Source organism: Coregonus lavaretus (genome assembly GCF_964263955.1).
Source record: "Coregonus lavaretus genome assembly, chromosome: 37".
NCBI lineage: Eukaryota > Metazoa > Chordata > Actinopteri > Salmoniformes > Salmonidae > Coregonus > Coregonus lavaretus.
Window position 1 is genome coordinate 15,358,416 of NC_140024.1, and position 22,736 is coordinate 15,381,151.

Genomic DNA, 22,736 nt, shown 5'->3' on the forward strand with positions numbered 1-22,736 from the left:
TTTTTATTGCGGTTTTGGAGCAGTGGCTTCTTCCTTGCTGAGCGGCCTTTCAGGTTATGTCAATATAGGACTCATTTTACTGTGGATATAGATACTTTTGTACCTGTTTCCTCCAGCATCTTCACAAGGTCCTTTGCTGTTGTTCTGGGATTGATTTGCACTTTTCGCACCAAAGTACGTTAATCTCTAGGAAACAGAACGCGTCTCCTTCCTGAGCGGAATGACAGCTGCGTGGTCCCATAGTGTTTATACTTGCGTACTATTGTTTGTACAGATGAACGTGGTACTTTCAGGCGTTTGGAAATTGCTCCCAAGGATGAACCAGACTTGTGGAGGTCTACACATTTTTTTCTGAGGTCTTGGCTGATTTCTTTTGATTTTCCCATGATATCAAGCAAAGAGGCACTGAGTTTGACTGTAGGCCTTGAAATACATCCACAGGTACACCTCCAATTGACTCAAATGATGTCAATTAGCCTATCAGAAGCTTCTAAAGCCATGACATCATTTCTGGAATTTTCCAAACTGTTTAAAGGCACAGTCAACTTAGTGTATGTAAACCTCTGACCCACTGGAATTGTGATACAGTGAATTATAAGTGAAATAATCTGTCTGTAAACAATTGTTGAAAAAATTACTTGTGTCATGCACAAAGTAGATGTCCTAACTGACTTGCCAAAACTATAGTTTGTTAAAAAGAAATTTGTGGAGTGGTTGAAAAACTAGTTTTAATGACTCCAACCTAAGTGTATGTAAACTTCCGACTAAAAAAGTACACTTTGGCATGTGAGGTTTTGGGGTGTATGTTTGAGAGGGTTCAGTGTGTGTGTTAACTCTACTGTTCTGTGTGTGTGCGTGTGTGTAGGTTTGGTGTGCGGTTCCCCTGCATGTCGGATGCGTATGATGCAGACCTGGGCCGTTTGGCTCGAGAGGTAGCGGAGGAGCAGGGCTGTTCCTCTTTCCTCCAACAGGGGGTGTACTGCAATGTGGGCGGCCCCGCCTTCGAGACAGTGGCAGAGAGCAAGATACTGCTGAGTCTGGGGGCAGACGCTGTGGGTGAGTACAAGACACTGATTTATGGTCAGGTTTCAGATCTGTGCCAAAGGGCAACTTGTCCCTTGAGGGAGCACATCAGGCCTTGGATGTGTATACTGTCTTCTGACTGAGGAAATGGAGAAGGCTCTCCCCAAGAACACTCTATCTGAAAGAGAGCGACCTGGCTCTACGTATTTTAATGGTTTGTGACTCACTAACCGCCCCCCGGTTAGAGGGGAATAAAGCATCCCAAGAATTAACACACACAAACTTTATTTAAACACACTGAGGAAGATACATATGGGGATGCACATGGGAATGTACATTGGGATGAAATGTGGGAGAGGTAGCGGAATGGTAGTGGATTTTGGGCACGCACACCATCCCACAAGTTCAGAGATATTATTGAGTCCAATTGTTGATGGGCAGAGACAGAGATGTCTGTCACTTTTGAGGGAGACTTTTACGTCATTTTACGTCATTCAGACTCACAGTATTGTGTGACCTGTATAGTCAAGAGGATGGGCAGATGTCCGGCCCCCTACTAACCTCCCTAGCAACCTATCAGGGCACATCTCACACGTCAGGGAGAGTTTGAGAGGCAGGTTTATGGTGCCCCCTATACTCTCAGGCTCCGGTCGTGGGGGATGGGGAGTGGATTGTGCAGCTCTGGGTTGTGAGGTGCTAATACCAGTCACTGACAGGGAATTTGTAATACTATCTAACCAATGACACCATCAATAAAACACAGACGCACACATACACACACACACGGGGAGAGGTGCATGCAGCTAGAAACAAAATTAGGAACAAACAAGCAGATGTTAATAACAGAAAACCTCAGGTGCTCCTCTCTCTCAAACACACAACATCAGGTGCCATCCCACTGGGCACACACTGGTTGAATCAAGGTTGTTTTCCAACGTGGAATAGATGTTGAATTGACGTCTGTGCCCAGTGGGATATCTATGCCAATGGGGTCAGCTTCAGGGGTCACAGTTCAATTGATCTGAACCCTGAGTGGTGTCCGTTAGAGGGTAACAGGTTGACAGGGAGGAAGCTGTACATTTGATCCTTTGACATTACTCATTTTCTAGGTCTACCCCTCCCCCTATCTTTCCTTTCCCCTCTTTATCCCCTGTTGTCACACACCCACACCCTCCTGTATCACTTTCTCTCCCTCCCTCTGCCTCCCTCTGACCTCTCCCTTTTATCTCTGTCTTGCTCCCTGTCTCTCGCTCCCTCTCACTCAGGTATGAGTACAGTGCCAGAAGTGATAGTGGCTCGTCACAGTGGTCTGCGTGTGTTCGGCCTGTCTCTCATCACCAACCGCGTGGTGTCAGAGTATGGCAGCCAGGACCGCGTCAACCATGAGGAGGTGCTGGAAATCACCCAGCGACGCACACAGGACCTGCAGAAACTCATCATCAACCTCCTGGCCCGAATATAGAGACACACACTATCTGATAGTGATGTTCAATAAAAACTAAGGGCAGCTTGAATCAGAGGTACGAGTGTATCTGATTCCACACACTGTATTGGAATCAGTATTTGTGAGTTTAGATGTTTACAGCACTACTTTACACACATCACTCTATGTGAGAAACTCAGGGTTTACTTCTCCAGAGAGGCATGTTGGTATGTGCAGATGTGACTGAGTTATTCATATGTGCCTGCGAGAGAGAGGACTAGGAAATCTCAACTCCACCTTGTTGTTGTCCACAACTGATTATTCTTTCTTAAGTAACATCTTATTTTCTTGAAAAAGCTAACACTGATATTCCATTCAGTCCAAAGTCATTTTTGTAACTATCTTTGTAAAAATAAATGAATATATTCTAATATCTGTTATAGTGCTGACAGTATGGACAGTTTTAATCTATTGATTTTTTTTTTTTAATAAAAGTTTGTATTATTCTAGGAACAAACAGTGTCTCTTTCTGCTTACTTGCTGTTGTTGGCTTGCTTATAGCCCTGCATCTCTTCTGAAACACTCTTGTGAAATAAAAGGCACCATTCCGATCATGCGTGTCTGCCTCTATGTTCAACTGCCTTTACATTCATCAATCTATTCATCAAATGCTTTGGCAAGTTAAACCAATATTGCTTCTCTGATCATGCTACATCGAAAGAGAGGGAAGAGAGGAAGAGCGGGAAAGGGGAGATGTTAGAGTAAGTCTCATTGATCCAAGCAGGAGATGTTGTGGTGAAACTAATCAAATAATCATCAATAACATGGATCAATAACTAAATGGAGAGAGGGACTAGAGAGAAATGATGAAGGGAGAAAAGGAGAGTATTGCAGTTGCATAGAGGGGATGACTGGGGTCTACAGTAAGCAAAATGACCCTCTTGGTTTAGGATGAACTCCCTGAACACACAAATGCCTAATGGAAACACACACACACACACGTCATGCATACTCTCATCCCACATAGCTCTACCCCAGCTATGGAGTTGTTTTTTAAATCAATTTTAGAAATTAAATAAAAAAGTTCTGAAAAGCCTCTTAAACACCTGCCCATCTCCTTTATGCCCCCTCCCTCCCCCCATGTCCCCTATTGTGTTAAAATGTGCACATTATCTTTTATTAATATCTATCACATTCTAGCCATTTCATCCTCACTCTAGTTTACATTTAAATGCTACATATACAGATTACGTTTTTTTTTTATGACATTACCCAGATTGAACAAGTACTTTCAAATGATCCATGGGGTGTGCAGTGCGAGTGGCATGCTAAAATAATACCCTCACCTTCTAATCAGCAGATGTCCTCTTTTAAATGTAATGGCCTTTCTGATGATCAGCTCTCACATGAATGTGTCCATTAAATCCTCGCGCAAGGCTTACCTGAACATGTTATTGATGGTTAACTAAAGGGAGTAGGTCTGAGGGTCACTGTACAGTATGTGTGTTTGGGACACTGTGTGTGTGGGTGGGTGCATACATGCGGACATTTTTGTTTGTGTGTGAGTGGGTGCGTGCATGCATGCATGTGTGGGGAAATTTTTGTGTTCAGGTAAGCCTTGCGCAAGGATTTAATGGACATATTCATGTGAGAGCTGATCAGTGGTTACTCTACTACACCCTACTCTGTCTTCCAATCTCTCTATCGCTCCCTCTCCCCCCCTCTCTCTACTCTCCCCCCTCACTCTCTCCTCTCCCCCCTCTCTCTCTCCTCTCCCTACCTCTCTCTCTCCTCTCCCTACCTCTCTCTCTCCTCTCCCTACCTCTCTCTCTCTCCTCTCTCCCCATCTCAGAGCAGAGGGAAACACTCCTATAAATGCACTGTCTGTAATTATTATTCATACAGTATAGATTTCACAACAGGGGTCCTCACACACACACACACACACACACACACACACACACACACACACACTCTCTCTCTTTCTTTATCCCCTTCATCCTCCTGGCTTGGAAAAACTATATTTTTACACCAGGGAGAGCACTGCCTACCCCCATCGTTCTTAAACATACACACACACACGTACATGCACACACACACACACACACTCATTCCCCACCCCCATCGCTCACTTCATTTCTCTCTAATCAACACACAACACTGCTAGGTAGAGATAAAATGATTTTCTCTCTCCCTCTTCCTCTCGCTCCCTTTCCCTTTCACCTTCACATTCTCTCTCTCTCTCTCTCTCTCTCTCTCTCTCTCTCTCTCTCTCTCTCTCTCTCTCTCTCTCTCTCTCTCTCTCTCTCTCTCTCTCTCTCTCTCACTCACTCACTCACTCACTCACCTCTAGCATTCACTCAGTCACTCTCTCTCTCTCTCTCTCTCTCACTCATTCACTCACTCACTCACTCACTCACTCACTCACTCACTCACTCACTCACTCACTCACTCACTCACTCACTCACTCACTCACTCACTCACTCACTCACTCACTCACTCACTCACACTCACTCACTCACTCACTCACTCACTCACTCTCTCTCTCTCTCTCTCTCTCTCTCTCTCTCTCTCTCTCACTCACTCACTCACTCACTCACTCACTCTCTCTCTCTCTCTCTCTCTCTCTCTCTCTCACACACACACACACACACACACACATGCTTGGTTTGGCCTTATCAAAGCTGCTGGAGCCCCAAATAGAAAGAATGGGAGAAAAGTGAGAAGAAAAGAGATAAAGGAAGAGTGGGATATCCCCCATACCAGAGCCTAAAGACGCTTTATCATACTTTAGTGGCAGTACAATATAGTCGTCCTACTGGGTGATAGGATTTGTGCCAGCTATGGGGTCGAATGGCCAAGGAGACTGAGGAGAAAGGTACATCTAAACAGAACCTATAGAAGGGCTTACTGTGAGGGAGATGAGGCAGTGAGAGAGGGGTGCATGGATGGGTGGGGGGAGAAGACGGGAGTCAATTAGGAGCGTGAGAGAGGGTATAGTTCAGTCTCTTGTTCAAAGTGATACCTGACACCTACAGTAAGATCAATGGTGAGGCATATGGTAGAGCAGAGAGATAGACGCTGGAGTGACTCTGATATCCAACATACTCGTTACAGGAGCATGTGCACTGGCACATACACGCACACACACGCACACCTAGTTGATTCCTCCTGTCTTCCTGAGGTGTTGGCCTGTTTGATGGAACAGACTATGTGATGGAATGCTTTGATGTCACTTTCGGCTCATGAGAGCAAGTATATGGAGCCTTTCTCTATATGATTCTATTTCCATAATTCCAATCAACACAGAGAACTGCCCGTGTTGTCCTGCCTCCAGAGCGAGGAGCCTGCATGAACAGTGCCATTGAGCATCTCTCATCCCTCTGAGATGAGTGACTGAGACCCGTACTTCTCCTGCAGGCTCTCACACTCCTTGGCTCAGAGTTCATGCAGGCTCAGGGCCGCTGCGCCCCCGTTCTGTCAGCGTGAGAAGTGCATGCGCCGCGGGGGGGTTTAAAAGCCCCGGCTGAAAGCAGCGGCTGACAGTTTAGAGAGGCTCTTAGATACGACTGGGACAAAGTTAACTCGGGATTTCCACGCGCTCCAGAAGGAAAGGGAAAAAAGCAGCAGCGACTGAACGATGGCGACTCAAGCACAGCAGCCCCCTCATCTCCACCTGGCAGAGCTCACCGCGGCGCAGTTTCTCGACATCTGGAAACATTTCGACGCAGACGGTCAGTACTGAGGCCAGGGGGTTACATTTGGGCAGGACTGGACTATGGGCATATCACAGGAGTAGGCTCTTTGTAAATTTAGAATGGTTGAATAGTTGTTAAATTGATTGCCTAGTGCTTGGTGGGACAGAGCAAGTGAGCAGATGTGATAGACGAGGGCAGAAAGTCCTGGGTGTTGTACTGCGGGACAGAGGAGCATCTGGGGTTGTTATTTGGACTGCGTCTTGGGAATCTTGGCTGTGATTGTCAGTCAGAGAGTGCCCTGTGCCCTGTTCCTTGATCATGCACCTCTGGAAAGATGTTTAACTTTACACTTGATTATGAACTTTAACATAACAATTAGCATATTGAAGTTGTATATTTTGAAGTAGCAAAGTGGAAAAGCATTTTCAAATAGTTCAGTTAGTGCATTTTCCCCACAAGAACATTAGATGAGATTTCAGTCGACACGTAGGCTACATATAATCCCATATAAACATGCTTTTTAATCATTATTTTATTTTAGTTCCTCAATTACGCACCAGTAAGAACCGCGCCAAGATGTAGAATATAAGAGCGCTGCTTTGGACCACATTTGTGGCACTATTTTCTGTGCGTAAAACATGAAAGTGTAATACAGCACTACATTCTTTGAGATTAAACATGCGTTCTTTCTAGATTATTTATTATATAGAGTGGTGACGTGTGTGCATTACGGAGTGGCTGTTTTTAACGCTGTTTGATCGCTGTGAATTATATATGTGCCTGACTTGTAGCGACCCCCACGAGGCAACCGGATCCGCCCGTCTCCTATGAATGAATCTACAGTAGCCTATGTCATCAGCGGGGCTTCTGCCAGGCGCTAGTGTATTGACAGGCAGCTTGCCGTGTCCGGTCGGGGAATGGGGAGGAGTGGAGATGGAGAGAGAGTAGGGGGAAAAGGGGAATAGGAGAAGGGGGAGCAGTGTGTGAAGAAGCTGGGGAGAGAGGACAAATAGGAGGGAAAAGTGGAAGTGGGGGGAGAGGAGAGAGGAGGGAGTAGTAGTGATGGGGAAAAGGAGAGCGACGGAATGAATATGGGGAATAGCCATATAGCCTTTACAGTCATTGGGGGTAGAAGGATGAGAGCGAAATATATTGCTTGGTATAGCACTGCGTTTTCTTTATTTAATCCATCCATCCATGTATACATTTTTGCACTGCGCAAAGCATATTGAATCCTTCTCCCCCCATCCCATGGTGGTCCCTCAGGGCCGTTGGAGACGTTATGCTTGGCAGCAAAAAGCTGGGCTAGGCCCATCCAGACTTACCAAGGGCTCTACTAAACACGCGCCTGTTGAAGTGTGTAAAGATGTGTAAAAAAAGTATGTGACATTGCGCAGGCTTGACATGTTTTCGCCCCATAGCGCTCACTCTTAGCTCTGCAGCCTGTCACCTAGAGCGTGTAAACAGTCACACCTGAGCAAGCGCAGGGATTCTCCGAACGTTTAAGCGCTCCACTGCCCCAGCCAAGGTTAAATCCCCCCACCGGGTCTACTAACGGCCATATGCGTTAAACCCTGGCCTCTACGGCCATGCATACACGCGCTGGTGAGAGTTATAGCTGGCTACCAGTCCAGTAATATAATTGGCACCAAAAAATTGAAGTCCCTGGCGTGCACTGGGCTGGAATGGACCTAGAAGTAGTAGAGCCAGGGATGAGGAATGAGTCCAATTACACACACACACACACGCACCCCCCCCCCCCCCCCCCCCCCCCCACACACACACACACACACACACACTCTTTCTCTCTGTCTGTTTTGGGGAGCTGTTTATTAATACATGAGAGATTGTTCTTTGTTAATACATGAAAGAGCAGAGTGTTAATCCCACCAAAAAAGTATAGTTTGTGGAATGTAAAAATAGGTCTCACCGTGCGCTGTGAATAAATGAATGCATTTAAGGCTTTTCAGGGATGTCGCGTGCGGCCAGTGATCCATCTGTGGGAGGCAGAGGTGGTCTGTCTGTACCACTTTAAGCCGTACACTCCACAGAGCTGGGCTTTACGGAAGAGTGGCCAGAAAAAAGCCATTGCTTAAAGAAAAAAATAAGCAAACATGTTTGGTGTTCGCCAAAAGGCATGTGGGAGACTCCCCAAACATATGGAAGAAGGTACTCTGGTCAGATAAGACTAATATTGCGCTTTTTGGCCATCAAGGAAAACGCTATGTCTGGCGCAAACCCAACACCTCTCATCACCCAGAGAACACCATCCTCACAGTGAAGCATGGTGGTGGCAGCATCATGCTGTGGGGATGTTTTTCATCGGCAGGGACTGGGAAACTGGTCAGAATTGATGGAATGATGGATGGCGCTAAATACAGGGAAATTCTTGAGGGAAACCTGTTTCAGTCTTCCAGAGATTTGAGACTGGGATGGAGGTTTACCTTCCAGCAGGACAATGACCCTAAGCATACTGCTAAAGCAACACTCGAGTGGTTTAAGGGGAAACATTTAAATGTCTTGGAATGGCCTAGTCAAAGCCCAGACCTCAATCCAATTGAGAATCTGTGGTCTTATATCATGTTTGTTTCACAAGAAAATATTTTTTTCATCTTCAAAGTGGTAGGCATGTTGTGTAAATCAAATGATACAAACCCCCAAAAAATCAATTTTAATTCCAGGTTGTAAGGCAACAAAATAGGAAAAATGCCAAGGGGGGTGAATACTTTCGCAAGCCACTGTATTTGGGAAACGCATGCATTATTCCACTCTTCACACCAGATATTATTTCATGCAAGGAAACAAGATCTATGTCTAATATAACTGGAAAATGTATGAACAGGGCCTAGCCTTTTGGGGGCCCTAGGCAAGATTTTGTTGGGAGGCCCACCACCTCGCTTTTGAAGTTAATTTCCTGCAATTCTACACATTTTGCCATGGGGCATAGAGAAAATTTTGCAGTTTTAAAGCAAGTTTTCTGCAATTGAAAATTTTGCCATGGGGCAAAAAAGAAACTTTTGCAAATGTCTAACTAATTTCATGCAATTCTACTCGTGAGTGTGAGTAGCTAACAAAATCAATGGGGCCCCCTCGTTCCCTTTCGGTAATCCGGCCATGATTGCTACACGTTTAGATAGCTGGGTAGACTAATTTACCAATCTAATGTTAGCTGTCATAGATTAATTGAGTGCTGTCAGTGACTGACATATCAAGAGGAAAACTGCTGATGCACAACCAAATTTCGAAATTGCACTTTGTGTATTCTACTATTCTAACTCTCAACAGTAAGACTGAGTTACTTTTTGGGTCGGGAGCCCCCTAGCACGGGGAAATAGATGACCACCTATGTCACTTAAGCCCAAGGCCGGCCCTGTGTAAGGACATGGGCATAATTCCCACTAAATCCTCACATTGGGAAGAGCAATTAGGATTATCTGTGATGGTCTGCACATATCTAGCATAATATCCATGTCTTTGGGGAAACTTCTTTACACATTTAACCAGCCCACTCCCCCACTTCCCTCCCACACAGTACAGGAATATGTTTAGTTGTGCTTCAGTGGAGTGATGACATGTTGATATAGAGAGGAGACAGCCCTCAGTCCCTCCATCTGATGGGCTGATTTGTTTACATACACAAAGCTTTGTGTTTCTGCAGTGATTTGCTTGCATCTCAAACACCAGCGAGCCAATGCAGAGATGGTGATTTACCTATCAAACACAACACGCAAATGAAGTTTAAAGTTTAAAGTTGTATTAGTCACACGGGATACACATGGTCCAATTAAATGCTTACTTGCAGGTTCCTTCTCAACAATGCAACAACAATAAGAATAAGAACATAAAGTGAGCCTGTTGGTATTAGACCTCATGTTTTGATACCGTCTGCCTGACGATAAGGGAGAGAACAGCTCTTGGCTGGGTTGTGTGGGGTCCTTGATGATGCTGTGTGCCTTCCTCAGGCACCGTTTCAAGTAGATGTCCTGGAAGTAAGCATTTCACTGTAATGTCTGCACCTGTTGTATCCGGCGCATGTGGCCAATACAATTTGATTTGATTTGATTTGATTTGGATGGGTGGATGCATGGTCCCAGTGATTGTACTGGGCCGTCTTCACCACCTGCTGGAGGGCCTTGCTGTCGTGGACGGAGCAATTCTCAAACCAGGCCGTGATGCAACCGGTCAGGAAGCTCTCGATGGTGCAGCGGGAGTATTTGGAGAGGACCCGGGGCGGCATGCCGAATTTCTTCAGCCGCCTTAGGAAGTAGCGATGCTGTTGCGCCCTCTTGACAAGAGTGGTGGTGTTGTTGTTACATGATGAGTACTCAGTGATGTGGACGCCGAGGAATTTAAAACTCGTGACTCTCTGTAATACAGTCCCATTGATGTGGATCGGGGCATGTTCCCTCCTCTGCTTCCTGAAGTCAACAGTCATCTCCTTTGTTTTGCTGACGTTGAGGGAGAGGTTGTTGTCATGATGTCACCACAATGCCAGTTCACTTACCTCTTCCCTATAGGTAGACTCGTCATTGTTGGTTATCAGGCCTACAACTGTGGTGTCCTCAGCAAACTTGCTGTACATCATGCGTAGCCAGTCCCATGCCTGTCATGTTTGTGAATGTCGCTACAGAAGATCTAATGCCCCAATAAGCATCTACCTGACCCCCCACTGTCAACCCCCCAGGCACAAAGCCATTCCACTGTATATTATGTTGCTAATGCTCTCTGAGCTGCAGGCAATTTATGTTTTTAAATATCATTCTCCGGCAGCATTACCAGAGAATTTCCACACTTCCCATTCGTAAATGCCATCCTGATCCGCCTGAGGACTCCAGATTCGGGCAGTGCTTCGATCATGTGACTAATGCAGAGCCCCCAACGCAATAGGGCAGGCGTTTGTCTTATAGGTCAGTGTTTTCCCAACTCCAGTCCTCCAGTACCCCAACAGCACATATTTTGGTTGTAGCCCCGGACAAAAACAACTGATTCAACTGGTCAAGGGCTTGATGATTAGTTGACAAGTAGAATCAGGTGTGCTTGTCCGGGACCACAACAAAAATATGTACTGTTGGGGGTACTCGAGGACTGGAGTTCATAAACACTGTTATACGTCAATGCAGTTTCTCTCATCTCCCCGATGGGGGAGCTCACAGAGCACAGATCGATGGGGGAGCTCACAGAGCACAGACCAATGGGGGAGCTCACAGAGCACAAACCGTTAGAGATCTGATCAGCAAAGACAATTAGGAGTTTGTTATATTTTCAATCAGCCTTAAATATCTACAGCCTGTGGGTTGCCCATACCGCGCACGCACACACACACGCACACACACACACACACACACACACACACACACACACACACACACACACACACACACACACACACACACACACACACACACACACACACACACACACACACACACACACATCCATGATTTTCCTCCCTGTGGGGTCAGCTATCATTTTATTCCTATGGTGCTGTGACACAATAAGTCACATTAAGCCCTTTCAAATCCCTCCCTCCGACCTACCCTCCCTTTCTCTCCTCCTCCCTCTATCTCATCCCCCCATCAGATACTGGGCCTGATGGTTTTGCTGGGATATCAGACTAATCCTAGTAAGGACCAGGGAGCTCAGCAGTGTGCGTGTGTTGGATATACATATGTGACTCAATGTTATGCTACTGTACTCCTGTGGGAGTCGTGTTGGCCAGATGGACAATATCGTGTGACTGTAGCATTAGGGTAGATAATGAGAGTGTTTTTGTGAACATGTTTCCATAGAATTTAGAGTATGCAAACAGTCATGGTGGTGCAATACAACACTTGACTCTCTGGACTCCTTGTGGACTCGTTGTTCTGGACTTTCTTTGAGCTCCTTGTCGAGCGAAGGGCTTAAATTAACGCAGCCATATTGAACCCAGTTTTTTTTTTACAGTAATGAAACACACTACATACCAGGGTTCTATCTCAATTCACATTTGGTGATACCGTGTATCTTATCCCCTCACCCCCTCTCAACTGTATTGGAGGAGAAGGTCCAAGGTCCCTCCCCTGACTTTCTACTCCAATGGGATTTGCGAAGGAGGTGAGGAGAGAGAATGCAAGGAATCAAGGAAAGATGAATTGAGAAAGAGCCATATCACTAAGAGGATTCCATTATGGTTTCCACAGGTTCAAAGGTCAATGTAATCCCCATCTCACTGATCCAGGAATGACCTTAAACCCTTGGGTATGTTCTACAGGAAATGGCTACATCGAGGGAAAGGAGCTGGAGAACTTCTTCCGGGAGCTAGAGACCGCGCGGAGAGGAGCGGGCGTGGTGAGTGGGTTTGAATACTTCGAAAATACATAATTCCTTCCTGCCTTAAAGTGAGTGACTGACTCCATCTTAGTCGAGGCAACATTAAACATTGTATTTAAATGAGCAAATGGTCCACTTTACTTGACTATCATCATCCACAGTGTATTCAGGCTTCTAGATAGGCTGATAGACTGGAGAATGATAGTCTATAACAACATATTATCATAGGGAATTGTTAGGTAGGAATTCTCTGTTTTATCAGTTTTTGATTTATTCTGTGTGTGTGTCTATTCCAGGATCCCACACATGCTGCGTTTAGAGAAAAGATGAAGGAGTTCATGGCTAAATTCGACAAGAATGCAGACGGAAGAATCGAGATGTCAGAAGTACGACTCATACTGTACACAAGCACATTCAAACTCCTCTATTGAAATGTCTGGTTACTTTTGATGTTTTCCTCTGATGCTATATCTGCATATACTATATGTTTTTTGTTCTGTACACAGTGTTGTTGTTGAAATACACTTTAATATTGAGTTAGAAGCCAAGTGTACTCATCCTCTCTCTCTATATTTTCTCTCTCTCTCCCTCTTTCTCTCCAGTTAGCTCAGATTCTGCCCACAGAGGAAAATTTCCTGCTTTGTTTCAGAACATTTGTGGGATCCAGTGCAGAATTCATGGCGGTAAGTTGTGTCTGTATGTGTGTGTGTGTGTGTGTGTGTGTGTGTGTGTGTGTGTATAAGCCCACTGCACTGTACAGTATATCGATCACTAAAGATGACTCCTGCGATCATTGCTCTCCGATAAGGATAACTTTTTGGTTTATTGCTAAGTCTGATCACTTCGTCCCATACACAAAAACCAAGACAAAAACACATCCACCCACACACACAGAATCAATCCCAAGAGAGCTTAGAAATATCAGGGAAACAGGTATCTCCTTGTCTAAAGCGTTTTATATCTAGAAATAACTAGAAAGAGAAAGAGAGAGAGGGAGGGGGGCTCTTTTTAACTGTTTTCTGCTGGTGAAGACACACAAAGTAAGGAGAAGGGAGGATAGATAGAAGGAGGGAGTTTTGCAGTGGTCCGGTGTGCTGGCTACCCCATGTTAAAAGTGGAGGGGGGAGGAGGGGAACACAGGAGCTATTCTCAGACTGCCATTCATTATGGATGGGTTGCAGCCTCACTGCAGGAGACTGTGGGGGGGATGATGTGGTTTTTACATCTATCTTTGAAAAGGCTCCGCTCTAGACACGGGACAGCTGGTAGATTAAAACACAAACGATATACTTTTCTCACTCTCATCCTCTTCTATTTCCGTCTGGCTACATTCTCTCTACCGATTATAGCATTATAACTTTCCGCTTGTTGTTAAAGTAAAGAGGGTTTTAAGGTTTTAGAGTTCTTTATCTCTGTTGGGTAGAGTCGTTTGGAAAATGGAGAGCTTGTGAAAGAAAGACAGTGGCGAAACTGTGTTTAAATGCGTGTGTGCTGTGTTGTGATGAAATGTTAAAAATGTTCTGTCTACAGGCTTGGCGAAGGTATGACACTGATCGCAGTGGATACATCGAAGCCAATGAACTGAAGGTAAACAAATGTGCCAAACTTTTAAACATTCATAACCTTCATTAGTCAGTTTCCAAGGACTTGTGGTTGTTGTCAGAGGAGGACCCCTGAGCACTCATCATTAAACTCTCATTTTGGGTCATTGTTGCTAATTGAGCCAGTACCAGTGGGGTAACGAGGATCTGTCTTCCTCAGGGTTTCCTGTCAGATCTTCTGAAGAAGGCCAACAGACACTACGATGACAAGAAGCTCAACGAGTACACACAGACAATCGTGAGTGTGACACACGTACTGTACACGTTTACACAAACACACAGGTTTAACACAGTGTAGTAACATTATGCCACTCACTGTTGTATCGCTCTCTCCAGCTGAGGATGTTTGATCTGAACGGTGATGGGAAACTGGGCCTGTCTGAAATGGCCAGGTGAGTGTGTGTCTTGTTCACTGAGAGACTCTCTGTGTTACTCTTGAATCCATTTTGAAGTAAAGAATCTGAATGTGAACGATTTTATTTCATCTCATTTAAGGCTGCTGCCGGTTCAGGAAAATTTCTTGCTCAAGTTCGAGGTGAGACCACACCCACACACCCTCCCCACCCCACACACAAATTCCTTTAGGAATTGGGGCAACGTATTCATTTGTGAAAGAGTCGGTCACTATGTGAATTAAAGCAGCCTTGACTATAACCCTAAGGTAAAGGTCATACAATGTGTATGTCGGCAGATCCAACCGATGGTACAATTCAGCTTTATTGCATTCACTTTAAGAGGATAATACTGTTTATCATGGGAGACGTTTACTGAGTCTGCACCTGGCTAGACTATCGACACCCTTAAAAGTCATTGCAACCCTCTTTCACACGCACTCAAGCACGCACGTTCACACACACACATACACACACACACACACACCTGTCTGTCAGTTCTGCAGGCTCGTTAATGAAACCAGTTAGACTCCAGTTTGTGAGGAACAGATGCAGGCATTCCCATGGTGCTGCAACTCAATATTAGGAAGGTGTTCCTAATGTTTGGTATACTCAGTGTATATATATATATATATATATATATATATATATATATATATATATCATGTTCAGTATGTATTATATTTTTATTATACTTTCCCTTCCCTGTCTTTCCTATCTCTCCAGGGATGCAAGCTTTCAGCAGAGCAGTTCAATGTAATCTTCACCTTCTATGACAAGGTAAATGAGCACAGTACACATATTTGCAGGGAGGGTGTGTGAGAGAGATTGCTTGTTTCCCTGTCACACAAGCTACTAGCTCCATGCAAATGCTCACTTGCACAAGTAAATACTCCAAAGATACACCTGCGTCTGTATCAATTATTTTGTTAGTGTTACCTTGGTAACCTTCCCAGTAGCGGTGCTTGGGTAAAATCACTGGGGAAGCCAATCCAGAAAAAAAAGCCATATTACAACTTATGTTTTGTGATAATTGCGCTGTTTGCTCTATAACCTGCTAGATCATATGCCTTGACACTGTGATATAGAGGCCTAAGGCCGAGACAATAAGAAGAAACAGTGGCAGAATAAATTCAACCACACCATTGTTTTTGTCACAAAATCTGAGAGCAACATCTGTCCAGTGAAGTCCAGAAACCTATTGCATGTAATAGTTACATGACCTGCAGCATGGTCGAGCAAGGTAATGTTTCCGACATTTTCAGACTACTAAACAACTATAGATTTAGAACCACAGAGAGTTACTGCAAGTCACAAAGAAAACAGAAACTGACTCCACTATTCCGACACCATTTATAATAATAATAATATGCCATTTAGCAGACGCTTTCATCCAAAGCGACTTACAGTCATGCGTGCATACATTTTTTTTTGTGTATGGGTGGTCCCGGGGATCGAACCCACTACCTTGGCGTTACAAGCGCCGTGCTCTACCAGCTGAGCTACAGAGGACCACATTTCAACTTCAACATTTCAACATCATCTAATCACCTATGCTTAGTCAAATACAGTGACAACTAAAAGATACCAAAAACGATTTAGTCCAATCAACATAAGCTAAATATGATGTGGCTAACCATGGTACTGATTTATGTGTGTGTGTGTGCAAGTAGAAAAAACATGTTGTTAAGTAAAACCACAAGTCCAAAGCCCTAATTTAGGAAAGGGCCGAACACAACGAGATGCAACAATTCAAGTTTTTTTATTGACGTTTGGCTTGGGATGTGATTGGTCTGAAGCAAAATCCAAACTGGCTTCCCTTGATACTTTTCTTTGGTGCGCCAAGATCATTCACAGATGAGCTCACTCAGTTTAGCTCAAAGATGATTGGCTATTATTTTATAAATGTTTTATCAAGGGAGGCCAAATGCTCGCTGGCTTCCCTTGCATTCAATGCTACCGGCGGCAACAATGTCATACTCTTTCTGACCAGACAGCATCAGATAGATACACTACACATACTGAGACAGAGGGGAGCTGTTTGGTTCGCTCGGATGCTTTCTCCGGTGAGATACATTCATTTCAGCCTCTTGCGAATTGAACGAAATTCATAAAACAACTTTTTGGTCAACTTTTTGGGGAAGCCTGGCTTCCCTTGGTAACCATGAATACACGCCACTGAACTTTCCACAAAGAAAACAGTACAGTAGGAAAGACAGGTGTACAGTACAGGAGTCTCATGCTAATGCTTTTGTATTGATCTGAATTGGCAGTTGGTCTGTGAATGATTGATCTAACCTGTGTATACTCTGAGTGGGAGGAGTGTTTGATTGTTCTTTTAATGAGAATTTGATATGAGATGCCCCGCCCCTTTCTGCTGTTTCACTGTTTTTCACTGTTTAACTAGGATGGGAACGGTTACATCGATGAGCAGGAGCTGGACGCACTGCTAAAGGACCTCCATGACAAGAACAAAATGGTAAAGAACAAGAGACTTCACTTATTTACTGACTCATCTTTTGATTAGTTGATTGGTTGATTATCTCATACTGCACCTGGAGTGTTTTCAAGATCAGAATGATTGGCAGAACGTTGTGGTCTTGTACAGGTTATTGTCTTCTGAGTTGTTGTTGGATCAGGATGTGGTGTTGCATTGACCGTTAGGGCCACACCTAGCAAACAGGGGACGTCCTGAGGATATTTGGTGACTTTCCCATTAGGTCCCTTAAAGCTTTCGGCGCAAAGTTATCCCACTGACGTTCTGAGAATGTTCTAAGAATGTTGCGTGATGGTCCCAAGGGAACGTTCTCTGTGGGACCTTTATCTAGTTCCCTGAACGTTCCCAGGATGCCACTAAGGACCATTTCAGGACCTTTTCAGGACGTTCTCAGGACTTTCCTTTTACTAGTCCTTAGGACGTTGCGTGATGGTCCCAATGGAACGTTCTCTGGGGAATCTTTGTCTAGTTCCCTGTAAGTTCCCAGGATGTCACTGAGGACCATGTCAGGACCTTTTAGTACGTTCTCAGGACTTTCATTTTACTAGTCCTTAGGACGTCGAATGATGGTCCCAAGGCAACATTCTCTGGGGGACCTTTTTATAGTTCCCGGTTTGACCTGGGATGTTTTTAGGATGTTCTTGGGACATTGTATCATGGTCCCCTGAAGGTCACCTGAACCTTCTTTGGACATTGTGTCATGGTTCCCTGCAGGTTTTGTCTAGTTCCACGTTTGTCCTGAGGATGTCCCCAAGGACGTTTTTAGCACGTTCTTGGGACGTTGTGTCATGGTCCCCTGGAGGTCCCCTGAACAATCTTGGGACTTTGTGTCATGGTCCCCTAGAGGTTTTTGTCATGGGATGGTCCCAGGTGTCCCAAACCATTTTAAGTAAAGTGATGAAATGATATGGGGGTTTTAAGGTAAGTGGTACCCTGTTCAGCTAAAATAGTGTAAAAATCTTTAATCAATGAAAATATTATTACATTTGACATGATCACTACTGACTTTTCAATATGACCCCACCTGAGATTTGAACTCACAACCTCTAGATTTGGTTATGCTGATCTTTCTGCTGTGCCACAAAGTCCCCTACACATTCATTACCTATAATACATCCCTGCACTTAGCAAAAGAGTGCCATCTGCACTGCTATTGTAGTTATCAGTTAATCTCACTATTCTCTCATTGATTTCGTTTACTTATTTCAGCAATTTGAGTTTGGGTTTGCAGTAATGTTGGTGGGGCATATTATTCTGTTTTAATGTTATTCCTGAATCACTACGATAAATATAATAGTTTTTCTTCAGTGTATTTTTAACAGAGCTGAGATTTACTTTGAATTGCTAAGTGTAGGAACAGGCCTACAGGTGAAATCAGTCATTGATACAGACATGGTGGCATAGCAGGAAGATTGGAATGCTGTGACCCAAGAGGCTGTGAGTTCAAATCCCAGAGGAGGACATGTTAAATAATAATTACTGTATGAATAAACATACACAATGTAATCATCTATGTCAAAGGGTGTCAAATATGTAAGTTGAATACACTGTATGTTAAAAGCACTATGTGTGTTTGGGTGCCCTTAGCATTGCCAAAATACAAACAGCTGTGACTGGATCAGTGGTTCACCAACCAGGGCCTTGATAGGCTTGGCAACAGTAACAACGGGTGATGTGTAATGAAACTAGGGTAAGCGTGCCCTGGATAGATTTTTTGTTATTGGGGTGGGGGGGGGGGGATGTTTCTTTGCGACCGGGAACTAGACAGAAACCTCCAGAGGACCATGACACAACATCCCAAGAACGTTCAGGGGGTCTTCAGGGGACCATGACCCAACATCCCAAGAAAGTCCTAAAAAAAGTCCTCAGGGACATCCCCGGGACCAACCGGGAACTAGACAAAACCTCCAGGGGACCATGACACAATGTCCTGACGACTTCAGGCGACCGTTTCGTGAAGTCCTGGGGACGTCCTAACGACTCATTATTGTTTACAGGGTAGACACCATAGTTAATGACATCATTGGTTGAGGCACGTCTGTTTCTCCCCCCGTTTGCTGTAGCAGTTGGACTCGACCGGTCTGGTGGGCTACAAGAAGAGCATAATGGCTCTGTCCGACGCGGGGAAGCTCTACCGCACCGAGTTGGAGATCGTCCTCTGCCGCGACTCCACACTGTGATCTTTCACCTCTGACCCCTGGCAACCCCCCACTGCCCCCATCCTGGCATAAGCAGGTGCATGTATGCCCCCTCCTCCACTCCCATCTCTGAAGAGTAAAAGTCCACTTGAAGGCACAAGCAAGACCCTCAGCCCAACTGCCCCACTCTGTTTAACTACCTGCCCCTTACATTGCCCCACCTCCCCTCCCCCCTTATCACAGCGTGGTGCTGCCTGATGATGATTTATTTTACTTTACATGCAATTCTATAGTGAGTTAACCATTAATGATGGAAATAATAGCAGGAATATATGATACAACTATTTATTTGAATGCATATACATTTTGCCTGAATGTCCTTTGTACTGTACTCCCGTAGCCTACTCTCTGTTTTTTTCACAGTTCGTCTGTCAATCTCTCTATCTCTCTCTTTTTCTCTTTACCTCCAATCTCAATGCCCCCTCCCTCACTCTTCGGTTCAGTCTGTTGCCTTGTTTTTGAATTGGGTTTAGGCTCATACTGTTTTAATGGAGAAATTATTGAGAGCATCAATAAATATAGCTGATGATCACTTATGTCTTTGCCTTACTCACAACCACAGGGCCAAACTGTCTCTATCCAAACAATGGGATCTCAGTCTGCTAAACTTCTATGTCAGCCTATAAATCTCTATAAACGCCTAGCTAAATCTGTTTCTATGAAGACTTTGCCTTGGCCAGGCAAGGGAGAGCTATTTTTCTTCGCCAGCATAATGTGTTTCCTGTGAAGATAACAGTTCCAATACCGATGTTAGGAGCAGGCACATTATCTCCCTGAGCACTCCACTCTCGCTGTTCTAATCTCCCACTGAAAGGCAGTGTGATGAAGAGGGAGCCTGCGCATAGAGACTCATCTGTCTCTATGGCACACTAGGCACACTGAGTGAGTGGCCGAGGGGAGGGATATGAGTGGAGTTAAAAACCAGCCGTTCTCCAGCACCTCCTGCAAGTAGACTAGTCCTACCATTACAGCCTAACAAACTTTTGAGATCACAAATGAATTGAAATTCTCAATATGTTTGTTTACTTACTGTATCACTACCAGAAAAACTCCTGATGTTTTTCTGCCTCAGCAGCTCCATCTGATCCTTTGAGCCTCACTACTCACACCGTCATCCCAAATTAGCAAACAGAGCAGTTTAGGGCACTCCAGTTGGCGGACACATTTCCCTGTGTAATATATAGATGGGAATGTTCAGAGTCCTGAAAGAGAATGACAAATATGTACCAGGCTTGTTTTTGGTCTTTAAAGGTTTAAAAGAACACACAACACAGTAATCATTACGTTGTTACACAATTGTTCAAAAAACTTTATGTGAAAACCTTCAGCTTTTTTGGTAATACATCTCATTTTGTGGGTAAGCTTTTGGAGCTGTCCACATTTTTCACTGTATGGAGAAGTCTGGACACCCCTGGTTCAGTACCAAATGGAACAGTCTGACTTCCATCAATTAATCATCAGCACTTTCATCTTTAATTAAACTCACTCAGGTTTTTTTTAAGCACAAAAAAACACCAAACCACACACGCACGTACACACACACACACTGCTTTGATCCCCAAGCAGCCAACTGCTGACAACAGTACAGGAGAAATAGAGTTAAGTCCGCTCTGATTCCCTCCCCCACACTGGTCCCTCACTCAGAAACAAAAAGAGAAGAGAGGGAAGCGAGAGATGGGGAGAAAGACAGGCTGCTAAGATTGGGGTCCATATTTAGCTATTCTCCGCTGAGTAGATTTGCTATTGCTTCAAACAAAAGGGATAGGTGCACACACACACACGGAGAGGTGCATGCACCTAGAAAAAATATTAGGAACAAACAGATGTTAATAACAGAAAACATCAGATGCTCCTCTCTCTAAGACACACCAAATCAGCTTCTGCTGAGTCAGAGGATGAGGCAAGGTTGCAGCCTCGGCGCACAAACACATTTAAGAGTTATAGGCACATGAAGTAGAAAAGTTTGGGGTCTATTTAGAAATGAGTTTGGGCTTATAAAGTCTGCTGCCTTTGATACTGAGTTTTTGGTCCAGTACAGATACAGACACAGCCACGCATGCATGCACACACACACACACACACACACACACACACACACCACTAAGTGTTGTTGGACAGCTCTGCGGTGACTGGATAAGGCAAACAGTCGTAAAGCTTTTCAGGAATTTTCTCGGTGAGTCATGGACATGGCCGGAGCAGAGAAGGGAACAGATGCAGGCAAATCCCTGATGGATTTTGGAACACCGGCCTCTCCTGCTCAGCACAGTCCCAATGTGCCACTAATCCCTGATTTCTGAAATGGTGGCAAAAGAAAAAACACTTGTTGGATTTCCTCTCCATTGTTTCTGTCTCTAATCCATTTATTCGGCAGAGAAATTAAGCGGCATAATTTCCGAAAATGAGTGAGACTAAGAGAGACAAAGATACTAACACGTACACACACAAACACACAGACGGATACATACTTTTTCACTACTGTCAGTACCAGTAGTAGTAATATGGCATATGGCTGTCCTTTGAGCGTTAATTGCGATGCCACAACTCCTTATTTCCGCGGAAACGTATTTCCACGGCAACTTATTACAGTGCAATTAAACTGGTCTGAGTCTCTTCCTGGGAAACACTTAACCTGTGGGTGTGGAGGAACTATGGGGAACTGTTTGTCTGTCTGTGTGTGTGTGTGTGTGTGTGTGTGTGTGTGTGTGTGTGTGTGTGTGTGTGTGTGTGTTGGCTGGGGGGGGGGGGGGGGGGGCTTCATGAAATCCTAATAGACAAAACATTATCTGTTATCATCCCCTATAATTACCTTTCCCCTTTTTGACAGCTGCATTCCCTGCAATCAATTGGCTTTGCATTGGTGTTTACTCAGCCATCAACAACGGAGTTCAAAGATGTTTTAAGTATAAAATACATCTTTAACTCCCCATAAGTGAGTGTCACATTCTATTATAGAGCTCTAGAGTTCATTCTGCACTGTGTTATCTCACTACTGAAGGCTATTCATATTCTACAAAACAGTGCAAGGGTCATCATCACAGAGAGAGAGAGAGAGAGAGAGAGAGAGAGAGAGAGAGAGAGAGAGAGAGAGAGAGAGAGAGAGAGAGAGAGAGAGAGAGAGAGAGAGGAATGAAGACACATATAGAGGGAGAGACAGTGACATGCACAATCTCTCCATCTTCATATCTCCTTCTCTTTACCCCCCCCCCCAAATATACATGCACAGCTACACACACATGCAGAGCTACACACACACACGTGCACACACACACATACAGTAGGTTTTATGGAAGCCTGTTTGACATGGTGCTTAAGGAAACCCCATAACCAGGTGCATGTATGCCCCCCTCCTCAGGGGAGGCTTTCAAATGTCACTCAGCATTACAGTCAGTAACACTTCTCTCTCATCATTTCCTCCTGCTTCTCTCTCTTCTACCCCTCTCTAGGTCTCTGTCACTCCTCCTCCTCTGTCTCTTAATTTCTTGTTTCTTCCTCTCATTTCCTCCTTTGTTTTCTCTGTCACTCTCTGTCCCTCCCTCTTCAATTCTTCTTCCTTCTCCCTCTCTCCATCCTGTCCTGTCATCAGCTTCTCCCCTGA

General features: G+C 44.6%; 2 protein-coding genes across 2 annotated transcripts in view; both read left to right on the top strand.

Annotated features, from left to right (window-relative positions):
• The window catches only part of LOC311111358 (purine nucleoside phosphorylase-like), a gene marked incomplete at both ends in the record, with an annotated part of 8,532 nt that extends 6,047 nt beyond the window's left edge, over positions 1-2,485 (top strand). The window contains 2 exons of the mRNA XM_084154076.1: positions 866-1,056; positions 2,289-2,485. Coding sequence (XP_084010202.1) covers positions 866-1,056; positions 2,289-2,485 — 388 coding nt within the window. The remainder of the gene's footprint in view (positions 1-865; positions 1,057-2,288) is intronic.
• Positions 2,486-6,086: 3,601 nt separating this feature from the next.
• On the top strand, positions 6,087-19,123 carry LOC311111359 (calretinin-like; the record flags this gene model as incomplete). Its single annotated transcript, XM_084154077.1, has 11 exons — positions 6,087-6,180; positions 12,395-12,471; positions 12,750-12,839; positions 13,056-13,136; positions 13,984-14,040; positions 14,215-14,292; positions 14,391-14,446; positions 14,550-14,589; positions 15,173-15,226; positions 16,854-16,925; positions 19,007-19,123. 11 exons carry the CDS (start codon positions 6,087-6,089, stop codon positions 19,121-19,123), a joined length of 816 nt encoding a protein of 271 aa, XP_084010203.1.
• Positions 19,124-22,736: the final 3,613 nt, after the last annotated feature.